At 39.0% G+C, this 26,540-nt stretch overlaps 2 protein-coding genes and 1 pseudogene across 8 annotated transcripts in view; 1 reads left to right on the forward strand and 2 right to left on the reverse strand.

Annotated features, from left to right (window-relative positions):
* Nucleotides 1–5,395, forward strand: part of ANKDD1B (ankyrin repeat and death domain containing 1B) — a 61,964-nt gene extending 56,569 nt beyond the window's left edge. The window contains exons 13-15 of the mRNA XM_042988576.1: nt 781–982; nt 3,443–3,574; nt 4,644–5,395. Of these exons, the coding sequence (XP_042844510.1) occupies nt 781–982; nt 3,443–3,574; nt 4,644–4,705 (396 nt within the window). The 3' untranslated portion in view covers nt 4,706–5,395. The remainder of the gene's footprint in view (nt 1–780; nt 983–3,442; nt 3,575–4,643) is intronic.
* A 2,203-nt stretch (nt 5,396–7,598) lies between these two features.
* POC5 (POC5 centriolar protein) overlaps nt 7,599–26,540 on the reverse strand; it is a 45,643-nt gene continuing 26,701 nt past the window's right edge. For 4 of the 7 annotated variants that reach the window (XM_007079834.3, XM_007079833.3, XM_042988590.1 and 1 more), the window contains 5 exons: nt 25,718–25,897; nt 23,277–23,430; nt 17,921–18,195; nt 11,155–11,331; nt 7,599–8,152 (listed from right to left, as the gene is read on the reverse strand). In XM_007079834.3, the coding sequence (XP_007079896.2) occupies nt 8,009–8,152; nt 11,155–11,331; nt 17,921–18,195; nt 23,277–23,430; nt 25,718–25,897 (930 nt within the window). In that variant the 3' untranslated portion in view covers nt 7,599–8,008. The remainder of the gene's footprint in view (nt 8,153–11,154; nt 11,332–17,920; nt 18,196–23,276; nt 23,431–25,717; nt 25,898–26,540) is intronic. The other 3 variants (XM_042988619.1, XM_007079835.3, XM_042988612.1) reach the window with 2 other exon arrangements.
* On the reverse strand, nt 23,574–24,665 carry LOC122241135 (annotated as a pseudogene).

Here is a 26,540-nt window from a genome sequence, read left to right on the forward strand (position 1 = left end):
CTCCAGAAGGAGGATTATCTGGAGCTCTGATGGCATATGCATGACAGGTGCAGCTCTATGAAACCATGACACCTGCTTTCACTTGGAGATTTTTCTCCAGTTTCTTTCATTGGGTTCTGTAGAAGGGACAAAAGGAACCTTTGAAAACCCAGAAAACCAGACAGAGAACAGAACAGAGAACAGAAATCCAGGCAGAGAACATGTGGATTAAGCCTGGCTGCGGTGGCTTAACACAAAATGATATCGACCCCTGTGCTCTCCACTCCTTTGGCCCCCCAAGTTAGGCTTCTACTTTACTGTCCTCGCACCAGAGTAGGATGAATGGAGGGACCACCTCTGGGGCCCTGTTAAGAGAGTATATCCAATCCAGGCCTCATTGAAACTTTGATATGAGACAATCAAACATGCAAAAGAAGAAAGAGAGATATTCGTTGAAAGTAAGGCCTTTAAAGATGCCTTTGTTGTGACATTTCCTAAGCCAAGACATCCCCTCTGTTTTCTTTTGGGGTGAATAAATATCAGTCAGCAAATTGGGATAGAAGCATGGGATACAACACAGCAAACCCCCTCACATTTCCTGTGTTAGTACTCAAGCTTTTTACTTCAGACATTTGTTTCCATCTTGGATGACAAAAAGTGATCCAGTTACAGGTAATATTGAAAACATAAGTCTCGGTTACCATCTTACCAGTTCTATCTGAAAAACTGTCTACATCCCATGAAATAAGGCAATAAGCACAAAATGTCTGAAATCATCTGATGCAGTTACCTTTAATTTAGGAGCATGGTGAGAGCATCAAGGACTCATCAACCAGCTTTACTTTGACATTCAAGCAAGATCACAGTCTGGAGACCAGGCATATTCGCAGTCTCCTCTGGAACCTGGCTTACCATCAGCTAAAGGCCAATGAGTGGCAGAAGCTTGCCCATTCCTGGAACTTTACAGATGACCAGATCAGAGCCATTGAGGAGCAGTGGTCAGGTGAGCATGACCCAGATGTTGCGAGGGGAGATAGGAACAGCAGTCCTTCCTGGTGGGAGATCTTCCAAGTAAGTGTTGGTGCTCACAACAAGCAGCAGACTACAAGGGCTCAGGAGTGGTGACATTCACCATAGGACCACAAAGATCGGCAACTTTGCAAACCATGAACAGTCTGCAGTAAACTGAAGTTTGCAAAGGATAATTACTTTTACTGAGCCATATTGAAAAGGTGTTATTTAGCCTTTAAGGCAGTTAAGGTTCCCAACTGAATATGCACTAAGGAAGCAAGGATTTAATGGTGGGCTTATCCCTGGGAAACCAACCTGTTTCTAGTATTCCTTGGGATTGTCTTGGGGTAAAAGGTTCATTCCCTAACAAAAGGCTCACTGTTTAGGGCTTCCACTCCAGGAGGAATCCCTTAAGCCAAGTCTGGGGTACAGAGTTCTTTTCTTTCTTTTTTTTTTTTTTTTTAATTTTTTTTTAATGTTTGTTTATTTTTGAGAGAGAGAGAGTGTGTGGGGGAGAGCAGAGTGAGAGGGAGACAGAATCCAAAGCAGGCTCCAGGCTCTGAGCTGTCAGCACAGGGGCTGACACGGGGCTCAAACTCATGAGCCACAAGATCATGACCTGAGCCGAAGTTGGACGCTTAACTGACTGAGCCACCCAGGTGCCCCTGGGGTACAGAGTTCTTATACGATGAGGCCTTGGATGAGACGAGCTGCCCTATGGGAAACTTGGGATACAGACTCAGGCCTCTCCTTGAGTAGAAGATTCCAAGCCATGGAATCAATTCAGCCAGACTCCAGCTGTCAGAATTAGTGAGGTCAGGTCAGTTGGAGTCATTAGCTTTGCTTTTTTAATGATTTGACCAAAACCTAGGAAACAGTTTGTTTGGCATTAATCAGCTAAGTAGCTTTAAAAACAAGAAAGCAGATACTTTTCTTGACAAAACATTCTATTCAGAGCACTTTCTGTACATGGATATTATGAGATGTGAACAAGTCCCATTTCTCAGGAGTCGATCTGCATTACTGATTGCTGGGATCGTAGATGGCAAAACCACAGCCCCTGAATACATGCTTCTTACACCACCTATAAGTAAATTATGGTACTTTATATTACTAATTCTAAGGCTACACTGTCATGTAAAAAATGGAAGATAATGCATTGAAAATGTTGAATATTGATTATCGTTTCTGAAAAGGTTCCTTTTTTACTATTAAGATTTCTCCTTTGTCACTAATTAGGCATATAGCATTCTGTGAAGTTTTTAGGAAAATTTAGTTGCCTTCTTGAAATCTCTTTTTGACCTAAAGAAATGATTTGAAAATACAGTGTATCTTCAGAGTACCTGCCAGCAGGATAAAGGGGAGGGGACTTAACATGTTTTAGTGGAACAGTACGGAGTGCCTAGAATGTGTTCAGTTCGACCAGGTGAGGGCTGCATCAGCTCTTCACGTAAGCCAGAGTGCATGTTTGGTGGGATTTATAATCTAGTTGGCATGACAACAGCAACATACACAATCCAAATACAATCCAGGGTAATGCTACTGCCACTAAGGAGTTTGTGGGCTTTTAGGCAAAGGAGCAACATGTTGACAGTGGTATTTAAGAATTAGTTTGGCAAATTGCAAGATGAAGAAACGAACAGGATTCGCCCAGGAGTACATTGTTCATGCGTACAGTTGGCCCTCCCTGCTTCTCTGACATTTTTCTGGCATGCTTCCTCCCCAGAGCTCAGGCCCTCCTCTTGTGGCATCTGCTTGCTCCCACACACACTCTGCTAGAACCAGGAGCCTGCCTGTCCTGTGTTTGTAACCACGACCTCCTTGGAGACACGGGTCTCAGCTCTTTCCCTAACATCTCTCGGGGGTTAGGTATCCAGTGCGTATTTGCCCAGTGAGTAATCCTGGCCCAGGGCATGCACACTTCCATCAGACACTGGAGTGGCATGATGGCGCACGCCTGCTGCTTCGAGTATGGTTAATGGACAGCAACGGCAGCAGCTGGGAGCTTATTAGAAGTGCAGATCCTAACCCCAGACCGACTGAATGAGACTCTCCGTTGTAACAGGATCCCCAGGGGAAATATGCACTTTGAGTCGGAGAAATGGGGGTGCATAGCAGCTCTCTGAATGTGGGAGAGCTCCACATCTCAGGAAGGTTGTCCCTTACCGTTGGGCAGGGACTCAGCTGTTGAATCTCGTATCTGCTCCTTTGGTCTGTGTCAAGCACATTAGGTGCACGACAAGTGCTAGAGTGAATCCACACTCTGACCAGACCACACCCTACAGGAATTCCAGCGAGGGGAACTGGAAGGGCTTTCATCCACTGGGCTGCTTCTCTAGCAGCCATCAGAAGAATGAGTTGAACCACAGAAAATTCAGTTAGAATGGAGATCACAACAAAAAGAGACCTCGGCATGTGGTGTTTCGCCTCTGACTCTATGTGCTTGGCACAGGAAAGGGAAGTTTCCGTGAACACGGCCACAGGGCTTTGCTCATCTGGCTGCACGGGACCCTGATGACACAGGCCACTCCAGTCAAGCATCTGTATGAAGAGCTGGTACGCGCAGGTTTCCCAGAACTAGCTGGTGAGTTTTCGAGATAGAAGCTCCTTCTCCCTTAAAATGGTGGGGGACGGTCCCCCAAAACAATACTGTCCATAAACAGCAGCAGTCTCAGTTTGGGGAGAGCTGTGGCTCATAAATATGCAGCTCCTCTGGTGATTGACTCAGTCAGCACTGACTGATACTGGTTTAGCCTGGCGGTTCTCAGCGTACCCCCTACTGGGCATTTGAAGAAGTGGAGGAGTATTTCTATTGATGTGTATATGCAGCAGGGTATGGAGGTGTGTGGGGTGCGGGGGAGCTGGGAGAAGGCAGGAATGCTAAACCATCTTAGGAGATTCTAGTATCATTTCCATAACTAAGCACTGTCTTGCTCAAAATGCCATCTTGCCCCTGTTGGGGAAATTTACAAGTTGGTGGATTCAAAAGTGTTATTTCTAGGTTAAAAGAAAAGAGCGGACAGCCTTTTACTTTGGCAACTGAGGTTATTGCTAAAAATCACTTGCCCAAAGACTATATTGTCAGGGAAGATGGTTTCAAAACTTACCAATAATGAGGCGGTGTTAAACTCTCATGTAATAACCATTCAAGCAAAATGTAGGCACATCTGCCATTACTTTCACCGATGCAGTATTACCTGAAGCTGAGAGCATGAGTGCGTGAATCACACCACTCAGCTAATATTAAGTTTCAAGCAGTGGTAGGTAAAGGAATCATGCGTGGATGATGTCTCCTCCCGTGACATTATCCTCACAGCACTGGGACTGTTCACTCAACTTTAAATTTATTTGTTTCTAGAAAAGAGTAGCCATAAGAATTCTCGGGGGAGACTAAGAGGCATTCCACTGAAGCAGTGCAGGGCATGTGCTCAGGAGCAAGACCCTGTGGGCCTGTATCTGAACTCCAGTGCGAACAGGTTGTGTGATCTTGAACATGTTCTATAGCCTCACTGTGCCGGTGTTCTCCTTTACTAACTAGAAAAGTTCTAATGTCAAAGGGTTGTTGTGGGATTAAGTGAGTCATAGTGCCTGGCACATAGCAAGTGCTTAATAAATGTTAGCTATTAATAATGAATGTTATCCTTTTTTTACAGAAAAGATCCGTCAATTCAAAACTGAAACTGATGTGAGGTCCAAGAAATGTGCAGTTTCGTAAATGCCTACAGAAATTGTATTTAATTGGTTTTCCACTCAGCATTGCCTTTACATTCAGTTCTTTAATGCCATAAAATTCTAGCAGTATTGACTGTCCTTTCAACTATGAAGATGGTGGTGGCAGATGAAAAAATGGTATTAGTACTTTCCACCTACTGAAATGAAAGGTCAAAATTTTTTTCGGTTTTTGCTTAAAGAAAATTGTATATGATTTTTGCATTTCTGACATATGATGCAACATATGTGATAGCATAATCTAGGTTTTTGTTCATCATGTTTTTTTAAAAAAAATGATGGTAGGAACAGCATCCTGGTATAGGGATTTAGAATAGACAGACATGGTTTTAATCCTGGTTTTACTACTTATTAACTGTGAACCTTTGGGCATACTAAATATCCAAGATCTCAGATCTTCAGTTTCCTTCTCCATAAAATGGGGGAATGTCTCTCTCTGCCACAGTATTGAAGATGAAGGTTGAATGCCTGTGAAATCCCTCATCTCATGCCCACAGTATTGAAATCATCCCCTGTGAGTTACTTCTCTTCAGTGAGAGAAACTAGCTTTGAAAATTTATAGTTACTTTTGGCTTTAAATAACACATATGTGTAATAATAGTGCTTAGAAAAGACTGGAAGTATGTATACCAATGTATTTTTTTAAATCTCTTGGTGGTGTAATTACAGGTGGTTTTTATTTTCTTTGTACTTTTTGGTACTTTCCAATTTTTTTTTTGACAATAAGCATGCATTATTTTTATAATCTGAGAGAAATAAATATAAAATCAAGTAACTCATATCAGTTTACATGCACCTATTCATCCTAATTTAAGGCTCTCCATTCTCAAACTCTGACTCTAATTCCATAAGGCACCAGAGATAAAATCATGAGTAATATCAGTCCAATTATCCTGAATTGATAGTTTTACATTTTGGTCTCATCCTGATTGTAAATGGCCCACTTACTTCTATAAATGTTTAAAATAGGGAACATGTTCACAGGAGTCCAAAAAGTTTTTTAAAAAGGGATTCAGTGGAAAGTCTTGTCCCCATCTGTTCTTCAACATGGCTGGTTTCCAATGGCCATGCTACTTACTCCCCCTTCCAAAATCTGGGTAACCTCTTTATGCAGAAGTAAACAAAGAGAATACATACTCTTATTCTATAAGTGTCTTAACTGTTAAATTTAATTAATGTAGAGTAACACTATTTGGTTCTGCTTTGGACAATATACACTTTCTAGAGCTTAAACACTTTTTAAAAAGATGCTTATGATATTCTCAGTTACAATATTCATAACATTCACTTTAGTTAGTCCACATGGTTATGGCTTGGATACTGAAAACCATTCCTAGTTGTCATCTAGGTTCCTCAGAAAGCAGACCCTGAGACCAAAGTTTATGAGTTGCTGCTTTTTTTAGGAGTGGAAATCCAAGGAAGCAACAGTGAGGGAAAAGAGGAGTGAGATGGGGAAGGAAGGAGAGCCCAGACCAGGGTGAAATACCAAACTGGCCACCACCTGGTATCAAGCATTAACTGCTTATTTGACTTTGAGGGCACTCTCTTCTGAGAGATGGGCTGGACTAGTACACCTCACGACAGTTTGTACGGGGGAGAAAGAAAGAACTGATCTGTTAACACAATGGGGTGTTAATTCTGGGCCACATAGGAGTAGCCTTCAAGTGGAGCCTGTGGTCACTTGTGATCCTCTCAGAGTGCCTGGGGAAGCCCAGAGAAAAGCATGGCCATGGTACAGGTAGCAAAAGATGAGGTGCTGTTGGTTTGTGTTTGTTGAAACCCACGAGGAGCTGTTTGCCACAGTGCTAGCCAGGCCAGAACTCAGGACACTGTTACATAAGAACAATCTAACACTCTAAGACACAATACTCAAATTCTTTAATTCTGTAGTTCAGAAAAGCCTGGGTGTGCCCTTTAGAAAATGGGATATTGGCCTATCTCACATTTGTTCTCATGTCCTATTACAATGTGAAGCAATAAGAAAAACTATTTCCTGTAATAACATTAGAGCATAGAGCTAGATCATGTTCAGAGTGAAAGAGGCTTCTAATTAAGTCCATCCACTTCTGTTAAAGATACGAAAATTAAGGCTCTGGACCAATTCTTTAGAATTTATACTTGTTTTTGTGTAACCCAAAGTACTTTGTGAAAGAGGTGGGATAGGTAGATCTCACTGTTTCACAGATGGGATCCTAAGATTCATGAAATTAAATATCCAGCCCAAGATCACCCAGTCAGCCAGCAATAATACCAATGGAACCTGGTCTTGTTTTGCTTGATCATTTTCACCCAGATTCTTCGCACTGGCAGCTAGTGAAAAGTCTTTCCCCAGGCCTAGAAGGTTTGCTGAGTTGCCCAGTGCTATTACCCTCACAGGGTGATGTTTGGATGTTCAGAGAGAAAAAAGGTTCAACACTGCAGAGTTTCAAAAAACAAGAAAGACCATCAGAAATAGGACCATTCTAATAGGAAATTTCTTTTTGATGACTCTGTTTCTGTACTAGTAAAAAAAATCTTTTATCATTAAAAATTATTGATAGGTCTCATCATTTCCCATTTTTAATTGTCAGAGTCTTAAGAAAATGAAGACTAATTACATTAAAATCACAAAAAAAACTTTGTGTTAAAGTATCATTATTAATCTTGGTCTTTAGCTCTTTAATTTTAAAATAAAAATACCTTAGTTTCTATTACTTTTAAAAATAAAATTATTTTTATGTTTACTTTTGAGAGAGAGACAGAATGTGAGTGGGGGAGGGCAGAGAGAGAGAGAGAGACACAGAATCCGAAGCAGGCTCCAGGCTCCGAGTTGTCAGCACAGGCCCATGAACATGGAGCTTGAACTCACCAACTGCAAGATCACAACCTAACCCAAGTCAGACACTTAACCGACTGAGCCACCCATATGCTCCTTAACAATTTTTTAGTAAAGTTCTCAAAGTTTACTTGGTAACACTAGAAATGATTTAGTCTTTGGTAAATAACATTAATAAAACGATTTATATACTTTTATGATGTAATCAGTGACAGGCTGAACCTATTAAAAAATCAAGTCATTTTTAAGTTAAAAAATTTTTACTTAATTGTTTAAATTAAAAAAATAACATTAAAATAATCCTACATATAGTTACAAAGGATGGTGTGGCTTTGAAAAAGCCTCTTGGAGTTCTGAAAAGATGAACAGGATGTATCCATGATGTTCTAAGAAGATGAAACTTTAAAAACTAGAGACTTCTAATCCTTGGTATAACCAGATGAATTAAAAGGTCTCAATATGTGCATATTCATTTTAGTCAACCACTTTTATGGAATGAATGCTTGTGAGAGACTGGGTGTGAGTTGACCTGGTTCCGAGGGATCTAGAAGCTGAGGTACTACTTTCAGGATGAATCATCCGGGGATATTTTGCAGCAGCAGCTTGAGGAATGGTTTGCTGAAAAGGTAAAAACCTGCTTTAACAATCCCACAAAATGACACACATTAAATACCATTGCATTATATATAATTTAACCAAACAAACATTTGTTAAGCACCCGGTAGATACATGCAATAAGCTGGTGAAGCAGCCATTAAAACAAACAATTAAGGACCAAACAGTGGTCCTTAATCCATAAGTTACACTGATGTGCTCAATACCCTCTGATCAGCTTGTATTCCATAGGATCACAAAGGAGCCATGGGAGTCATTCCTCAAAGAGGACTCAAGTGGAATCTTACAATGTGTACAGAGGCCAACTGTAGAAAGGGACTTTATGGTGTTTGGAAGAAGAGGCAGCCCCAAGCCCTCCTTTTATTCCAAGCAGTGTTCTCCTTCCTGTACCTGTTAACATGTGGAGTTCAATCAGGGAACATGGGGAAAGCTCTGAGGAATCCTGTCTGGTCCTTGTTTCAAATCACAGTAAAGCAGATCTCTCCTATTTCAACCCGGTTCACCTGGGAGCTGACTAAACCTTTATGATCATACAAGAGGAGCTCTTTCCAGAGGCCTGGTGCTCCTTAATGTGGATTACAACTTTCTATACAAAGAAATAACTAGATGCTGAAGACACACATTGAGAGGATACCCATACTATCTCAGAACTCAAGGAAACATCTTGGACCTAAGCACTGACGTAACAGAGTCAGTGCACAACTGACTTCATCTAAGCATAGAATATGTACAGGTACATAATATGTATGTAAGTACACATTACATGTATACACGTGTAAAATGTACAAGGATTTTCTATATTATACTGGATACAGCTTCTCAGTAGACTTGTTATCCGGTTCTTGGTCCACATCACTGAACAGTACATGGAGATTCCTAGTAGGGTCTTCTACTTAGAAAAGTCATCTTAAAATCCTCGAAGTAAAATTATATACATTTGATCAAAACATTCATTATGTATTTTAAAAACCCTATGATGCAGCTTTTACTTAAAAAGAAAATGAGTGAAAAGTCTTAAAGGTCTTCATGACAGATTCTAAGAGCTCCTCTAGAGAGATTTCCCATCTTAAAGGTATTTTATATAAATGTTTCTTTGTACTTAAGTGGATAGTCATTACAGATGGGGGAGATTCTTCCAACTAGTATGAAAATTTAGTTGCTAACCACCTAATCTGACCCTGTTAAAAGAACAATTTTTCCTTGGGGAGGATGGGAAAAAGGGAATGTAGAAACAGATTCACCTTACCACTGGTTTCATGATCTATAAAAATGGCAGAAAATGAAGTAGCACTAGGAACAAGCAATTATCCAGCAGGTGGGGCTAAAGTGTCAGAAATCTGACTAGTTGTTTATTAGTAATAACTGTTTCTAGTAGTTAACAGGTCTTGATTGGGGGATAAAAGGAAAAATAGTACAGAGGACTGCCACAGGTCTATTACATAATCCTACTTAGGTAATAATGGAAGCAGTTTATGGCTGTTTCCTTCATGAGCAATTACTGGAGAAGTACTATACATAGTGAATCAGCAAAGGGCAGCTGGGGAGGTAAATCTCAGAAACGGGTTTTAAGACTATTTCCTTGTTCTGGTTTTTTTTTTTTTTTTTTCTGTAGAATATGAATTCCTGTCAGTACAAAAACAAAAGGCTGCCTAAATTAAAAGTAAGCATATATGTGATTTCTTTACACCTTCTTTACCATACAAATGAACAGTCCCTCTCCCTCTCTATGCACATATGTGCTGAGAAAAACAGAAATGAGTTTTCTCTTTTCGTTTCTGATAACTGATCCTCATATATTCAAAACTATATTGGGAGGTCGCCTAAGGACTTTCAGAGTCTTTGCAGCCTGTGAAGGCTAAGACCCCTATCCACCCTCCATATCCTTATTTGGACTTAATGCCTCTGCCTCAGTCTTCCACTTCATTACCATCATTCTCTACCCGAGGCTAAATTTAATGGATCAAGCTTCCCTTGATTTAATCATCTGGCAGCCATCTACTGCCCGGAAAATAAAGGATGTAACATCATTCCGTATATATTTTCGCTAAAACTTTGATACATTAAGTAGACAGTGTTGTCTAACACTGAAAATTTATGTTAGGTGACTTTCTCTTTTAAAATCAATTGTTCCTATTTAAGGATGTGAACTTTTAACTCTCAAAATTTAAATTTTTTGCAACAATTGTCGATTTATATGTATCCCATGTACCTTTCTCTAGTAATTTTTATTAAGTTAAATTCGCTTTTGGTTTTACAGTTTATAAAGTGCCTTTATATATCTCATTCAATTTTCACATTGTCTCAGTTAATCCTGAAACCAGAAAATAACTTTAGGAGCTACATACCCTTAACACTCCCACTTTACACAAGAGGAAGTGGAGGCTCAAATATTTTACTTGATTTGTGTATGATCACAAAGGCAGTAGGTAGCAAAAGTGAGGCACTAATTCAGGCTTTTTGTTTATTTTTGTTTAAATTCTAGGCATTTTCCTTTATATTACATGAATCTAGTGCAATCTGAATTTTTTTCCACACTACAAATATGCTGACAGTTGTACTGAAAAAGGGAAGAAGACTTAAAAAAAAAAAAAAGGAACAAAAATTAAAGACTATAAAAATGGAAGTGTTTCTTATAATCAAATACCTGCTACATGAACAGGAGGTAATGAGTAAGTAAATAGTTTTTGTCTCTTGTTTTAAATTAACGAGAAATCATTTATATATTTCTTTTGGCCACCAACACAGTGGATTATTTTTTGTATTGATAATTTTTACACTGTTGAGAAGAAACAATGTTTCTGAAATTAATTTCCTAAAAGAGGAAAGGCAGATTTAGACCAGGTTTGATGATTCTAAGTACATAAAGACTGTAATAATAAAAGGTAGAACAAGTAACAGTCATCATGAATTCTGATCTTCTCAACACGTAATTTAAGTGTTTATTAGTCTATAAACTCTCAGGAAAAAAGATTTTTTGATTAAGATCATCAAATATGTGTACTCACCACTGTGACTGGATGATGCTTTTCCACAACAACTGAGCTCATGGGAGGAGAAACTCCCATTATAGCTAAGCTGCTACTAATTCGGTTTTTTGAGGCAAAATCACATCTCCCTGTGATCCGGGCTGTAATTGTTTTTCCAGCTTTCTGTTGTGCAGATGTCACAATTCTGGGCACATACTAAAAAAACAAAGAAACATCCAGGTGGTACAAAATCATGGCAAAATATATAGTACTTTTTGCTTGTTTAACTGATGAAGAAAATACAAAGGCACTTAAAAAATAACTGTATATTTAACCAACTTTAACATGGAAAAAATAAAACAATGAGACAAAAGGCAAGATACAGAACCATGCACCCCAAAACATCTCTTTATGACTCTGGTGTACCAACCATTTTATAAACTTTTGTAAACTTTAAAAAAACTCTTTATTCTGAAACAATTATAGACTCATAGGAAATTGCAGAGATAGTAATAGAGAGGTCCTGTGTATTCCACACCATTTCCTGCAATGATTACATCTTACATAAATATAGTATAATTATGATGTCAAAGCCAGGAAGGTAACATGGGTATAATGCCTTGGTAGAGATCCGTGTCATTTTATTACATGTCTCCATTTCTGTAACTATCACTGCAGTCAAGACACAAAACCATTCTAGCACCACAGCAGTCTCCCTCCTGTGACACTTTTAGAGTCCTATCCATTTCCCTTCCTCAACCGCCCTAACCCTTGTCAACCATTATTCTGTTTTATGAACGCTTTTGATCCTTATGCATAATTAATATTACAGATACGCTTTTCACTACACATATGCTTTTGTGTTCTTCCTTTTTTCTGCAGAAAACGGGATGATCATATCAAAAGGTAATGTTAGCTTTTACAGCTTTTGTTACTTACTGCTGATGATACTCCAGAAAGATTATATTTGTAACACGAATAACATACACATGTACTCACTGTTTTTCATTATCAATTAATTATATTAGCTGCTCCTTTAAGTCTGAGGTGAAACCTAGTATTTGATTCAATTTGTGGTTCCTTATTAATGTTTCATATTTGCAATTCATTTTGTCAACTACCCAAATTCTTTAATTACTTGCCAGGAATGGGTATTTCTCTCAAAAATGTTTAATTAATCCTGATGAATATTAAGCTCATCTAATAATTACAGATACTTATCTAATAAATATTTTACCCACTTAATGTTATCTCACTTAGCTTTTTCTTTAAAAAAAATTTTTTTTAATGTTTATTTTTGAGACACACACACACACACACACACACACACACACAGTGTGAGCAGGGGAGGGGCAGAGAGAGACAGGGAGACACAGAATCCCAAGCAGGCTCCAGGCTCTGAACTGTCAGCACAGAGCCCGATGCAGGGCTCATACCCACAAACTGTGAGATCATGACCTGAACCAAAGTCGGATGCTTAACCGACTGAGCCACCCAGGCATCCCTCAGTTTTATTTTTCAGTGCACATAAATTTAAAAAATTATAGCTAATTTTGTTGTTAATTTCTTCCATAAGGTAATCAACAAACCTTCTTTAGGCAGCTGAGGTCATTATACTCTTCTAACATTTACTTATTTTGGTTTAACTTATTAAAACATTTGAAATTTCAGTGTGAATTATTAATCTAATTTTCCCTCTAACCATTTTTCCCCACACCATATTACTAAATAGTGATCTTTCCTCACTGTTATAGTCCATCTGAGGTATCGTTCATTGAGTTCTTCATATTATCTGCATCTAGCTGCAGATGGTCACGGCTGTATATTGAAACAGATGATAGTGGGTTCCATGAGAAATGTCTCTGGGAAAATTAAAATGGTAGAATATTGATGTGTCGGGAGAACTCTAGGAAAATAGCATTCAGTGAGGTTTGGAGAGTCTTTGGAGAGTTTGGAAAGACTTAATTACACTTGCACAGAAAACCAAGCAAAGGCAAAAACAAAGGAATCCATTCCAGGAACAAAAAATTGTACCAGAAAGGAAATGTAGGCATAGTATACATTCGTAGCTTAGCTGTATTTAAATAGTCATCATAAATATTAACTTAATGCAAAGTTTGGAATATCTACATTTAAATACAGAAAAAGGACAGGGTTAGGATGGTATTTAAAAAGGCCAATTCTTTCATCCATAATAATCAGTCAACAGGAAATACTGGATAATTGATGCATGTGGAAATAAAGATATGAGCATACTAGTTAGGAAATTAAAAGGTAAGTAGGAGAAAGAGCTAATAGAATTTAGGGAGAGGTATTTAGAGGACTGTTTCTCACTATAATACTTGTAGAAACTATTTGGCTAGTTAATCTAAACTTTTACGGGTCTTATGAATTTAAGAAACTAAAACTCAGATACTAAAATATTTATAAGCATGTTTTTGTGGACTAAATTCATGCTTCTGACCTTAAGGAAACCTCATCCTATTTCTTATTAAAATAAGGTATAAAATATATTCTATAAAGTGCTGTATCTTAATATTAAAAACTATTTTAAAACGTAAAATATAAATTTAATTGCTGGTAAGAACATACTTTATGAAAAATTGCAACCTGAAGTACAATTGAGCTGGTAACCTTATTTGTGCCTAGTCACATTTGAAGGGTGTAAGCACTCCCATCCATAACAGCTGTTCCCACTCGGAGGGGGAAGGAATGTAAAAGAAACTGGACACGTTTTGACTGGGAGACGTTAGGAATGAGAAAACTACAGTAGTTGGAAGAATGCCCACAGCTGATAACCTTCACCCAACCAGTTGAGAACTGTTTTAAAATATCTTCAGTAAGATGAAAACATATACTCCAGTAAGGAAATAAAGACTTTAAAAAGAAACTTCTGTGCATTTACTTAAATTAATAATTGTCTTAACTGACTTGCATGTTTACCAAGTCAGCTTTTGGTTTTATTTTTTAGCTTTTTGTTTTCAAATGGTTTGTTCTGTAATCAGATTGCCTTACAAGTTTTGATAGATTCTTGCTTTACTTTACAAAAACTGAAATTGGAAATTACATAAAAAATAATCCACTGAATGTAGCTTATATAAAAGAGATGGCTTAATTACAATCTAGGAACCCATAGTCAGTTTGGTCCCATGTTAAAAATTAGCAAATTAATACACACGTTTTAGCATAAAATAACACCTAAGATATGTATATATAACTTTTCAAAATTTCCTGCTTTAAACGACTTTTCTTTTTAATTAAAATAATTTTTTTAATGTTTATTTATTTTGAGAGCCAGAGTGTGTGCACGAGTAGGGGAGGGGCAGAGAGAGAGGGAGAGAGAGAAAGAATCCCAGGAAGGCCCCTCACACTGTCAGCAGAGCCCAACATGGGGCTTGAACCCACAAACCGTGAGATCATGATCTGAGCTAAAACCAAAAGTCATATGCTTATCCGACTGAGCCACCCAGGCGCCCCAACTGACTTTAAAATATATACATATTTATTTATTTGGGGGACAGCGCAAGCTCGGGAGGGGCACAGAGGATCCAAAGCGGACTCTGCACTGACAGTCTGACAGCAGTGAGCACAATGTGGGGCCTGAATTCACAAACCACTAAATCATGATGACCTGAGGCCAAAGTCAGACGCTCAACTGACTGAGCCACCCAGATGTCTCCCCCCACCCACGACACACACCTTTTTTTAACTGACTTTTTGACTCCATGACCAAACTTACTGGTCCCAGTCAGGATGGATCTCATTAAATCTATCTAAGAGCTTAGTTGACTTAAAAAATGCTATAAAAATGGAAATGCTAGCATTTTATGCCCTATCAATAAAAGCAACAAAATCAAAAGGATTAAGAAAGAAAAGGGAAATGACCTATTTTTAAAACTTAATGTTTGTATCTTAATATTTGACATGGAGACAATGGTTGGTTAAGAAACAAGGCTCTGTGGCCAAACGGTCAAAGTCTGAATTCTGTCACTGATTGTGTCCACAGGCAACTCACTCACTCTCCAAACCTCAGTTTCCTCATTTATAGAATGAGGAGGGCAGTGACAAGTGCCTAATGATATCCTTTCACTTTCCATTCAGATGAAGAGGAAAGTTAAGAGAGAACCTTTACTAAAGAGTTTAAAAATCCAACTAAAACCCCTCAACTATTCCAACGGTGAGTCAGAAAAAGAAAAAAGGGTCACCTATTGTTCAAACTGGTGAACTGCAATATACGTGCTCGTATAACTGCCTAATTGTTATTTCTTGACAAGTGCTTACCACCAGGAAATTCTGGTATTTTATTTAACATACTGAGGATGTCTGCAGAAAGGAAAGAATTTTACAGATGAAGGTGTTATTTTAGTAGGATGATAATCTTTCTTTTTCCAGTTGTCTGTTTTCCCAGTTCTCTGCAGTTTGTTCTCTGTTATACACCTCCTTTTAGCTACTGGAAATACCAAGAAGATTGGGAAAAAGTTTTGAATGTTCATAGGAAGCCTCTGTGATTAAAATGAAAAGAAAGATAACCAGGCCTGGATCATAGGTCTCTCCTTTCCCAGTCCCAACAATGATGGGTTTGCATTAGAGAAGTTACCCAACTAATATACTTGTTCCTAGTTTTGTTATTATGGTTCTTTTCAAAAATAAGAGGACACATTTGAGGGGAATCTGAATCTGAGTATTATAATTACATAAGCAAGGAAGAAAACCAGCAGTATACTTACAGACTGATTTGCTTCTGATTTTCCTCTCCTCCAACCCTAAAGGCTATATTTATGCGAACAAAATTGAATGTGTATCTGTTTATCAAGGAGGATGTAGTTGGAAGGGCTGTCTACACTATATTGTGTTTTCAGGTTGCAAAGACTTCAAAATTATCTCAGGTGACCACACTGTTTCACAAAGTAACAAAAAAGGTGGTAAGCATACTCATTCATTCAGTTCTTCCCATATATATCCAGGTTTATATATAAATGCAAATGTACAAATGGTGTAGTCATATTTGAAGGGAATTTTGAAAAATCTAGCTCTGTGGGTTATCTGAATATGCAACATGAATGACAAACCAGAAATTTAAATAGACACTCACTGTGTTTACTTAAATGAGATCATCTGTATAGGATCACACTTCAAAATGTGTAATCATGAAAAATAAACACAGCTGAACATAAGTCAGAGTTGAATTTTAGTGTCTTATTTCTAAGTCAAAACTCCCTCACACATTCAAAATTTTCTTAACAGCTATATTTTTTTCACCTCTTTGAATCAAGAGCAGACATAATAGCAGATCTCAACATATTTTTCCCCACAGTCAGTAGCTTCCACAAGGCAGAAATTCAAGTCAGCTGGAATATTCAAGATGACCAATTGGCTGGCTGACTGAATGCCTACAGAGCGCTGTCCAGGGTAATGGCACCTTTGGATGGGGAACTATACAACATAAAACCTATTCTGCGATCTTCTGTACTCTCAGGAAAATGGTAAGGGCCAGGGAGGAGGAGGACACAAGCAAATCAGAATCCTCTCAGGAACTTTATCATACTAGACATGCCTTTGTGACTAAGCCAAGCCAGAGTACGGAAGAAGGACACAGTGTTTTTAAAAAGCCCTATAGAAGTAAGTCCATGGGGCGCCTGGGTGGCTCGGTCGGTTGAGCGTCCGACTTCGGCTCAGGTCATGATCTCACGGTCCGTGGGTTCGAGCCCCACGTCGGGCTCTGTGCTGACAGCTCAGAGCCTGGAGCCTGTTTCGGATTCTGTGTCTCTCTCTCTCTCTGTGACCCTCCCCCGTTCATGCTCTGTCTCTCTCTGTCTCAAAAATAAACGTTAAAAAAAAAAAAAAATAAGTCCAGTTGTATCCCTACTCCCCTCACTATGGAGAATCACTCTTTGAATAACACAGGTTTAATAAGAAGAAGGTGAGGAGTCAGAACCCTGATGTACTTTGTGTTAACTCTTCTATATTAATTAGCTTGATCAATTCCCCTTCAGGCAAGTTCTCACACAAATATTCCATCCCCTTTCAGTAGTTCCACACTGTATGTACTTCTCTTAAAAGTAGCTAAGTGACTCTAGGAGAAATTATTCCTATCTTTATTCCAATTATGAATTAAAAATGAGAACCTAATCCAATCAAGATGGAGTAACTACAGAGTAGTGTTAATGATATATGTGCATCGAGGAAAAGGGAAAGGTATAGCTGAATACAAAATATACAAAAGAGCCAGTAATCTTCTAAGCCCTTGAAAAATACCCAGGAGAGTTCCCTTCAAAATAGATTAAAAAGCCTGTCATCTTCTCTTTTTCAAATCTATTTTTCCTGAATAGTTCTTGAAAAAACGTGAAATGACAAAGTTATTTTTAATTATCACTACTATAATAGAAGTTTCAGCTATTATTTTCATTATAAATTGTTTAACAAAATTTTTTTAATGTTTATTTTGAGAGAAAGAGAGAGACAGAATGCGAGTGGAGGAGGGACAGAGAGAGAGGGAGACACAGAATCGGAGGCAGCCTCCAGGCTCTGGGCTGTCAGCACAGAGACCAACGTGGGGTTCAAACTCATGAACTGTGAGATCATGACCTGAGCCGAAGTTGGATGCTCAACTAACTGAGCCACCCAGGGGCCCCTTCATTATAAATTGTTTTAGCCACTTTGTATATTAAATATTTTCTATGGCTTGGCCTAAATACCATACAGACTTTTCCTCCATGGGAAAACATGTTCTAAGTTAAAAATATCCAATATACAGTCGGGTTTTCAGCTGTTTTCCCACTCGGGCACCTGCATTAACTGTACTAACCATTTCTTCTGGTCCAGCAGTGGCTGCAGATCCAGCACCCAGAGTTGAGGTAATAGGAAGGTGAGCAGAGGAAGCAGAAGCAGCCCCGGCAGAAGTGATGGAAGCAGCAGAGGGAAATGTGGCAGCACAGGCTGCTCCCACGGCGGCTGCTGGTGGGGATGGTGGCGGCACAATCAGTGAGGGCATCGGAGGGGCCAAAGGATCCAAATGAGCAGAATGTTCTTTTCCTTGAACACCAGGACCATACTCTTCTTTTTTATTTGTGAAGTCTGTCCCTATCAATCACAAATTAATTCCATTAAACTTCTTACAAGTTAAGATGACCTTTATGCCCCCAACAACGAAAATACATAGTAGCTAAAATTTAGTTCTAGAGAAGATGTAGAAATTTGTCATGTATTACGTACAATGTTTAACTAACACAGTTTATCATTATTAACTGTTTCGTGTCAGCATTAACCACTAAAGACTTCAGACCATTTCCTTCAATATGTGAAAGCTGAAGATTTGCTCTTATGTCAAAGATAAAAATATGTACTCTGCTATGATGTCAGCTGAGTAAAGTATATTGCCAAAACAGCCATCATAATAATATGTGACCATATTATTTATGTCCTTCTGCATTATTTCATACAACTGTCCTGATAAATGGCCTCGTATTTAGATCTTCAGAATTGTTTTCTGATAACACTATACCCTTTTATTTCCATTTATTGCTACTATCCAAACAAAATCAATGTATTTTTTTTTTAAGTTTATTTATTTATTTTGAGAGAGAGAATCCCAAGCAGGCTCTGCACGGTCAGCGTGGAGCCCCATGTGGGGCTCAAACTCACAGACTGTGAGATCATGACCTGAGCCGAAATCAAGAGTCAGTCGCTCAACCAGAGCTACCCAGGTACCCTAAAATTCAATGTTTTAAATTTGATTTTTCAGCAAAAAATAATAAATCAATAAGTAACACTAAAATTTTTACTTTTAACATTGTAAACAAAATTGATTCTTCCAAAGAGATTTATATAAATCATGAATTAAAAATATATTTGTACACTTAACTAATTTTACTGATATTCTACATAATGATTTCTCAAAAATGAACCTTACCCTTAGATCAAAGGAGTGAGTAACATCAGCTTCCAGAAGCTAGGGCAAAGGGTTTCTTCAAATTTTATATTTTTCTCCCCAATATTAGAATTTAGTTAACATTTCCAGTAAAGATTGTATGTATGTGGCATCTAACACCAGGGCTGAGGGTTTGGAAATTCATTTACTGAGACAATTGAGAATGTGTGAACACAGGGCATTATAGACGCCCATGTGTTTTTTGTTTGTTTGTTTGTTTTTTAATGTTTTAGAGAGAGAGAGACAGAGCTTGAGCCGGGGAGGGGAGAGAGAGAAGGAGACAGAATCAGAAGCAGGCTCCAGGCTCTGAGCTGTCACCACAGAGTCAGACGTGGGGCTTGAACCCAGGAACCATGAGATCATGACCTGAGCCAAATCTGTACACTCAACTGACTGAGCCATCAAGGTGCCCCTGCCTTTTTTTTTTTTTTTTTTTTTTGAAAGAGAGAGAGAGTCAGGGAGGGACAGAGAGAGGGAGAGAGAATCCCGAGGAGGCTCTGCACTGTCAGCACAGAGCCCTACACAGGGCTTGAACCCACGAACCATGAAATCATGACATGAGCCAAAATCAAAAGTCAGATGTTTAACTGACTGAGCCACCCAAGCGCCCGATGTGGGGTTCCAACTCACGAACTGTGAGACCACAACCCGAGCTGAAGTCGGATGCCTAGCCACTCAGGCGTCTGAGCCACTCAGAATGAGCCACTCAGACTCTAAACCTCTAGACCCCTATGTTTAAATGGTTTTCGATATCCACTTTCCATCCAGAGACTTCTCTATGTAAGTCCTTCTCTTAGGCTATCTTTATATAAAACAGAGTAATAGCACCTCATTAATGAAGTTTAATTAGGATTCTAAGGGACATGTCCTTTGAAATCCTCTGATGAGAGGGACTAACTCAGTGTAAAAGCACCATTTTGTTTTAAAAACAAAAACATAGTTTTAACATGTTTTTGACAGTAAGTAATTCAGACTGTGTCTTTTTAGGTGGGTGGAAGACTTCTCATCTGCGGAACCAGTACAAACGTCAGGTCTCACAATGATATTCCCTGGAATAGAGGTAGCTGACTAACTTGTTAATGTGGGCTGATTTATGCAGTTCCATTTTGGTCAATCGCTGTAAGTTTAATAATTATTCTCGCTTTAAATGGGATAAGTTTTTTCATCTGTAAAGGATTTTTCTACTGTTCCCAAAATTGCTTTAATATTTGGCCGGTATCATTTTAAAGGGTCATTTTTGCGGTCATATTTTGCCTTCTTCATAAAACTTCTAATTTCCAACCTTTAAGATATAGGATACTGCACAGCATGAGATGCACTTAGATCATGGACAGCAGAGTTGGGAGACATAAAAAAAAAACAGTATTTTGCTATGACAAGATAGGTACGTCAGGAACACTGCATTATTTTCTTTAATGTTTACTTATTTTGAGACAGAGGGTGCACACGGGCGGGGTAGGGGCAGAGAGAGTGGGGAAGAGAAAGGATCCCAAGCAGGCTCCATGCTCAGTGTGGAGCTGATGCGGGAATCGATCCCAGGCCCGTGGGATCATGACCTCAGCTGAAATCAAGAGTTGTATACTCAACTGACTGAGCGACCCAGATGCCTCAGGAACAGTGCATTATAAACAACAGTTGTTTTAGGGGAAGAAATGGGGCCAAAAGTATTTTTTTCCCTAGTGAGAATTAAAAATTTTTTAAACCTGTTAATAAAATGCCAGAAAATTACACATCACAGAGCAAATCCAGCATGAGGTTACACTGAACTTCTGCCTTTGGGAGCTCCACCAACACTATTGCTAGTGTGTATCTCACTATTCCTGTCAATTTTATCCCCCATTGTGATGATCAACAAAGCACCAGGCCACTCAAAACAGTTGAGATCCCAGAACTTGGCATTAGTTGTGGATAAAAGGAGATTTAAAAGCAACAGGGGCAAAACAAATCATGTTGTGTAATTATCAGAATACATTTTCTCCAAATCCTGTTGTGGATATTTGCCTGTAGGAGACAAAGCTGTATTTGAATTTAAAATTTAAGATGGTAAATTTATTAAAGGTGGTAAAACACTGTCCTAGTCAATTCATAACCTGCTTACATAGGTTATGAGAAAGAGGTCTCTTATAATTGAATGTAGGAAGTTCTTATTTTTTTTTCATTTTTTAAAAATGTTTATTATTTTCAGAGACAAAGAGAGACAGAGCATGAGTGGGGGAGGGGCAGAGAGAGAAGGAGACACAGAATCCGAAGTGGGCTCCAGGCTCTGAGCTGTCAGCACAGAGCCTGATGTGGGGCTTGAACTCATAAACCGCGAGATCATGACATGTGTTGATGTTGGACGCTTCACTGACTGAGCCACCCAGGTGCCCCTGAATATAGGAAGTTCTAATGATAAAATTTGTCACTTGTGAAACCTAGGATCTGTTATAAGTAGGTAATTAAATTCTTCAATTTAATACATACAACTTACTAATAATGACAACTGGTGGTGGTGGTGAGTTTGTTTTTAGTGTTGACACTGAATTGAAAGACCATACTGGAAAAATCAATTCCTTTGGATATTAGCAAGATAAACTAGTCAGCCTTGAGATTCTAGGATTCTAAGTTTTGAACCTGCAAGTGGGCCACACACCATGACTGCTTCAGAAAAAAGTTATCTGCCTTAACTTCCTAGCATCCACAACATGAACAATTTGCATAATAAATGTTTGATGATGCCTGAAAATTAAGGTTATGACAACCACAGAAAAGTTATTCACTGGACTGGAATATTAATGGTGTTACAAAATGAAACTGTCTCATAAAGTGTGAGTCTCAAATAGGATTTAATGTGAAGAAATACTGCAAAAAATGTTCATGTACTTACATAAAACAGGCTGACTTCAGACTACAATAATTATCCCATTACTTATCATCTTACATGTCAAAGTATTTTTTGTCTTTTAAAGAGCTTTCAATTATATTTCACTGCATTTCCTCAAGAATCCTTTGTGAACAGGTAGGGAAGATTTATATTATCTCCTTTGTTCAGAGAAGAAAACTAAAACCCAATAAGGAAAATAGGCCTCGGTGCAAATTGGTGACAAAGGATTCGTGTGATTTGCTTTTCTAAGCCATGCTGAAAAAACAATGACACAATCCACACAGATTCCAGCCAACACATGGACTTTTCTTAAAATAAAATTATTTTACTTGACTTCTGTAGATAGGCCTATATTTATATTTCAGTTTCAGTTGAGGCATCTCTTAAATTGAAGACAAGCAATTTAAAAAAAATTTTTTTAATGTTTATTTTTGAGAGACAGAGAGACAGACAGACAGACAGAGACAGAGCAGGAGCATGAGCATGAGCAGGGAAGGGGCAGAGACAGAGACACAGAATCCAAAGCAGGCTCCAGGCTCTGAGAAGTCAGCACAAAGTCCGATGGGGGCTCGAACTCACAAGCCATGAGATCGTGACCTGAGCTGAAGTCAGACACTCAACCTCCTAAGCCACTCAGGCACCCCAAAGACAAGCAATATTTAAAATGGGACACCATGACTAGATAAATATTTCATCAACAAAATAGTCCAAAGAATTTGGCTATTTGATCAACAAATACAAATTTTGTACTTAAAGGTACTGCAATTATTAGTTAAAAGAGCCTTAAAATAATGTTATACATTCAAAACATCATTTTAACATTGACCCTAAACACTTAAGAGTTGACTGTTTACTTGATCATATCTAAGATACCATAAGTAACCAAGACTAAGTGATTTTTATGGCAGATTATGATACCATGAAGTTAAAACTACCCATACCTGGGGGCACCTGGGTGGCTCAGTCGGTTAAGTGTCCGACTCTTGATTTCGGCTCAGGTCATAATGTCAAAGTTCGTGAGTTCGAGCCCCACATGGGGCTCCACGCTGACAGTGCAGAGCCTGCTTGGGATTCTCTCTCTCTCTCTCTCTCTCTCTCTCTCTCTCTGCCCCTACCCCACTCATGCTCACTCTCTCTCTCTCTCTCTCTGCCCCTACCCCACTCATGCTCACTCTCTCTCTCTCTCTCTCTCAAAATAAATAAACTTTAAAAAATTTATTTAAAAAATCTAAAAAAATAAAAACAATTAAAAAAAATACCAGTACCTGGTCAAGGCCTATTCTTTGCAGAAAATTAGTATTACAGACCACACCAATCACTGAAATATCCTCAAATCCTTTTCAAAGTAGACAGAGAACCTTAAATACTAACCTGTATCGCCTTTGTTTTGAAATATAGTCATAGCTTCGAGATTTAATGCACACACCCCCCTCATGAAAGCTTTCTTCATGGAATCTTCAAAATGCTCTTTTTCATGCTGCATTCTTTGGATCTCAGCTTTTGCATTTTCCAAAGCTCCAGATAACTAAATAAGGGGAATTTTTAAAAAGAAGAAAAAGATTTGAGATACAAGGAAGGATATTATTTACTGTTCAAAAATCAGCCTTATACTGTGAAGTGTTTTTTGTTTTTTGTTTTTTTTTTTACAAAAGAGTAAGCTATGTTTATTTAAAGTCACAAGCAGTTGACAGACTCCGTATGACTCAGACTATAAGGAAACCATTCTACTTCATTCCATTCTGAGTCCTAGGGGGGTCCAGACTGGCAGGAGTGCTGCTTGGGGCCCGCTGACAGGTTTAAAGGTTTCTCACAGCAATCTGTGACTGTGTGAGATTGGCCAGGCAGGTCACCATTAGCAGGTTGCAGATGTTGCTGTTGAGCATGGTCTCAAAGTTATCAGGAACTATCTTGGGTACTTGGTTAACCAGATTCATTAAGAAGCGGCCCACAGTATCGTCAGCTGACGGCTTTCCACACAGCACGTCCTCTGCATACCACAACACTGTGCTCAGGGCATCCTAGATGCCAGCCGATGCCCCTCCTACTTGCTGCAAGTTGCTTGAGAGTCTGATCACTGGGTTGGGGCTAAAACAGGTCTTCGTGATCTGGTCAACTGCGATGTGTTCAGTGTCAGAATATGCATAGTTCACTGTCAGAGGTGTGGACATCCCCCCAGGGACACCCATTAAAGTGCCGACATAGGTAGCCATTCCTGAGGTGAACGGGGTTGGGAGCTTCAGGGCTGTAGTATTCCTGAATCGGCACAGAATGCTTTATGAAGTCACGGCCTGTGGCGTACCAGCCCAGGATGAGCTCATCTGGAGAGACTTTCTTGGTAATTCACACATGTGCTTAGTGAATGCCATGTCAACAGCCACCTCATCTTCTGACTCACTGTGCAGCACTAAAAGGCAGTTTGTGACTTCCACTGAATGCTAGTCAACAGGTCCCAGCAGGGTCCCAATAACTTGGGCAGCACCTTCACTGAGTGTCTTGTGGCTGTCCGCAACAGAGGCCAAATGACCAGGTGGAGCCCGACCACACGGCTGCTGGGGTGGGGGCCTGACAGGGCAGGACCAGGCAGTGACCACACTGGGTCTGTGCTGGGGTCTGGCCCAGAGCCCATGGTCCTAGCCAATGCAGCTGCCGGGTATGAGGAGGAGGCTGGAGCTGGTGTTGGAGCCAGAAGCAGCGCTGAGGCTGTGAGGCTGGGGCAGGGGTGGGGGCGGGGGCTGGGGCTGGCGCTGCCGGTGTGGCCATCTTGTTGAGCTGTGAAGTCACTTTTGTGTCAAACACTAAAAACACTTTACCGCACACCTCTTCCGCTATGCATCTCAATTTATTTTAAAAGGTGCATCTTACCTCATTCCTAACTGTAAGATGGAGGTTCAAACAAGGAAAATTTCATACCAGTCCCACCAAAGGGTGCTGATGTGTTTTACTTATAAAGATATGTCATTTCTTACCATAAAACATTCATGCAGAATAACACCCAAAATACATGAAGAGCCACAAACTCTCACCTCTTCAGAAAAAAATACCTAAATGCAATATTAACAGAATTTCCTCCCTTCCTTCCTTCCTTTCTCTAAATGTCATTTAGAGAACTTAAAGTGCAAAGTGACATTAGGTAAAACACTCTTTCCCATTGACCAAATCTGAAGGGACTGCATTTTTTTTTTGTATGTTATTTTGAATTGCAGAAAATTATTGGTACAACGAAACTTATTTTTAACATTAAGAACTTAGTACTATGATGACGAAAAAAGGTTTTTCTGTGACTATGTGATTTCAAGAGGCCTACCGCATTCTTCACTAGGGATTAACTTCATTTTGGGTCTCAAATATTTTCCCTTGGAAACGATGTTTATTTTATAAACAAAAGTCAATGGGAAAATAACTTCAGTTTATATACAACAGCTTTGTATCAACCTTATAGGAACACAATTTGCTTAAATTAGCACAAGGATAAACATTTTTCTTTTGAGTCTTTATTTTCAGCTCAAAAAGGCCAAATGAAGAAGCCTAAGAGTACGTGTTCTTAGAAATGTAAGGGTCTATGGGTGATTTATGTTTCCAAGGGAAATGTACATACACAAGATCAAACACGAGTTCCTAGATCAGAGTAAATAAGTCTGTAGGTCTGACTTAATAGTGTTGTTCTTTCCCAGGAGTCTCATTTGAACCTACGTGACATTAAATGGAACTGGAGAAACGGGTCACTCTGGCTAACTATAAACGAATAGTGAGTGATGCTATCCACCTTTTTATTTTTACTGAAAGAAAGTGAAGGTATACACAAAAAAGTTTACCGCAGCAACTTTGGTTTCATAATCGTTGGAAATCTGGACACAAACTTCTTCTGCTCTTGCTTGACAAGCTCGTTCCACCACATCTTTCCATTGCTTCTGTACTATGGATCGCCAGCCTTTCCAGACTTTCTTCAGTAAAGTTCTCTGGAAGTACTGGTCAGCTAGTTTGCCTTCATAGACCTAAATGAAAGTAATATACAACCTCAAAAACACGGTAGGCTGGTAAATATATAGGCGATGATATTAAAAAACATAATGTAACACAGTGGTAAGCAGTGTACATGTTATCATTTAATCCTGTGTAATCATATTTTTCTCATGTGCAGACAGGAGAACAGGCTGAGAGAGGTTAAGGAACCGGCCCATGTCACACAGCTTTCATAGAAAGGGAAAAACCAGCCTCGCCTCATTTCAGAACCTAACCTCCAATCCTTGTATCAATGCTTTATGCAACTACTCAAGTTAGGAGGAAAAAAATAAATAAATAAAGCGCAAATGAAAGAAAAGGAATAATGTGCCGTTATTAGAGTTATGAATCTGTAGGACCATTTAGCTGAATGTAGGCCTAAGAGAAGAACAGAGAGTGGCTGCAAGACAGAAAGGGTGGTGGCTGTGATTTCAGGTGCCACTGCTCTCTCTTCAGCCTGGTGGCCACCACCTGAAGCAAGACTAATTTAATTTACACCCTTTGCCATCATACACAGGGCCAAGCAGATCTAAATAGAAACATATACCATTCTTCCTGTATCAACTAATTTAAATTCTTTTGAAGAAATAGTTCTAATTTTCAATTTTTTAAATTGAAAAAGCTACTCAAAAACTG

This window comes from Panthera tigris, chromosome A1 (genome assembly GCF_018350195.1).
Source record: "Panthera tigris isolate Pti1 chromosome A1, P.tigris_Pti1_mat1.1, whole genome shotgun sequence".
NCBI classification, from domain to species: Eukaryota; Metazoa; Chordata; class Mammalia; order Carnivora; family Felidae; genus Panthera; species Panthera tigris.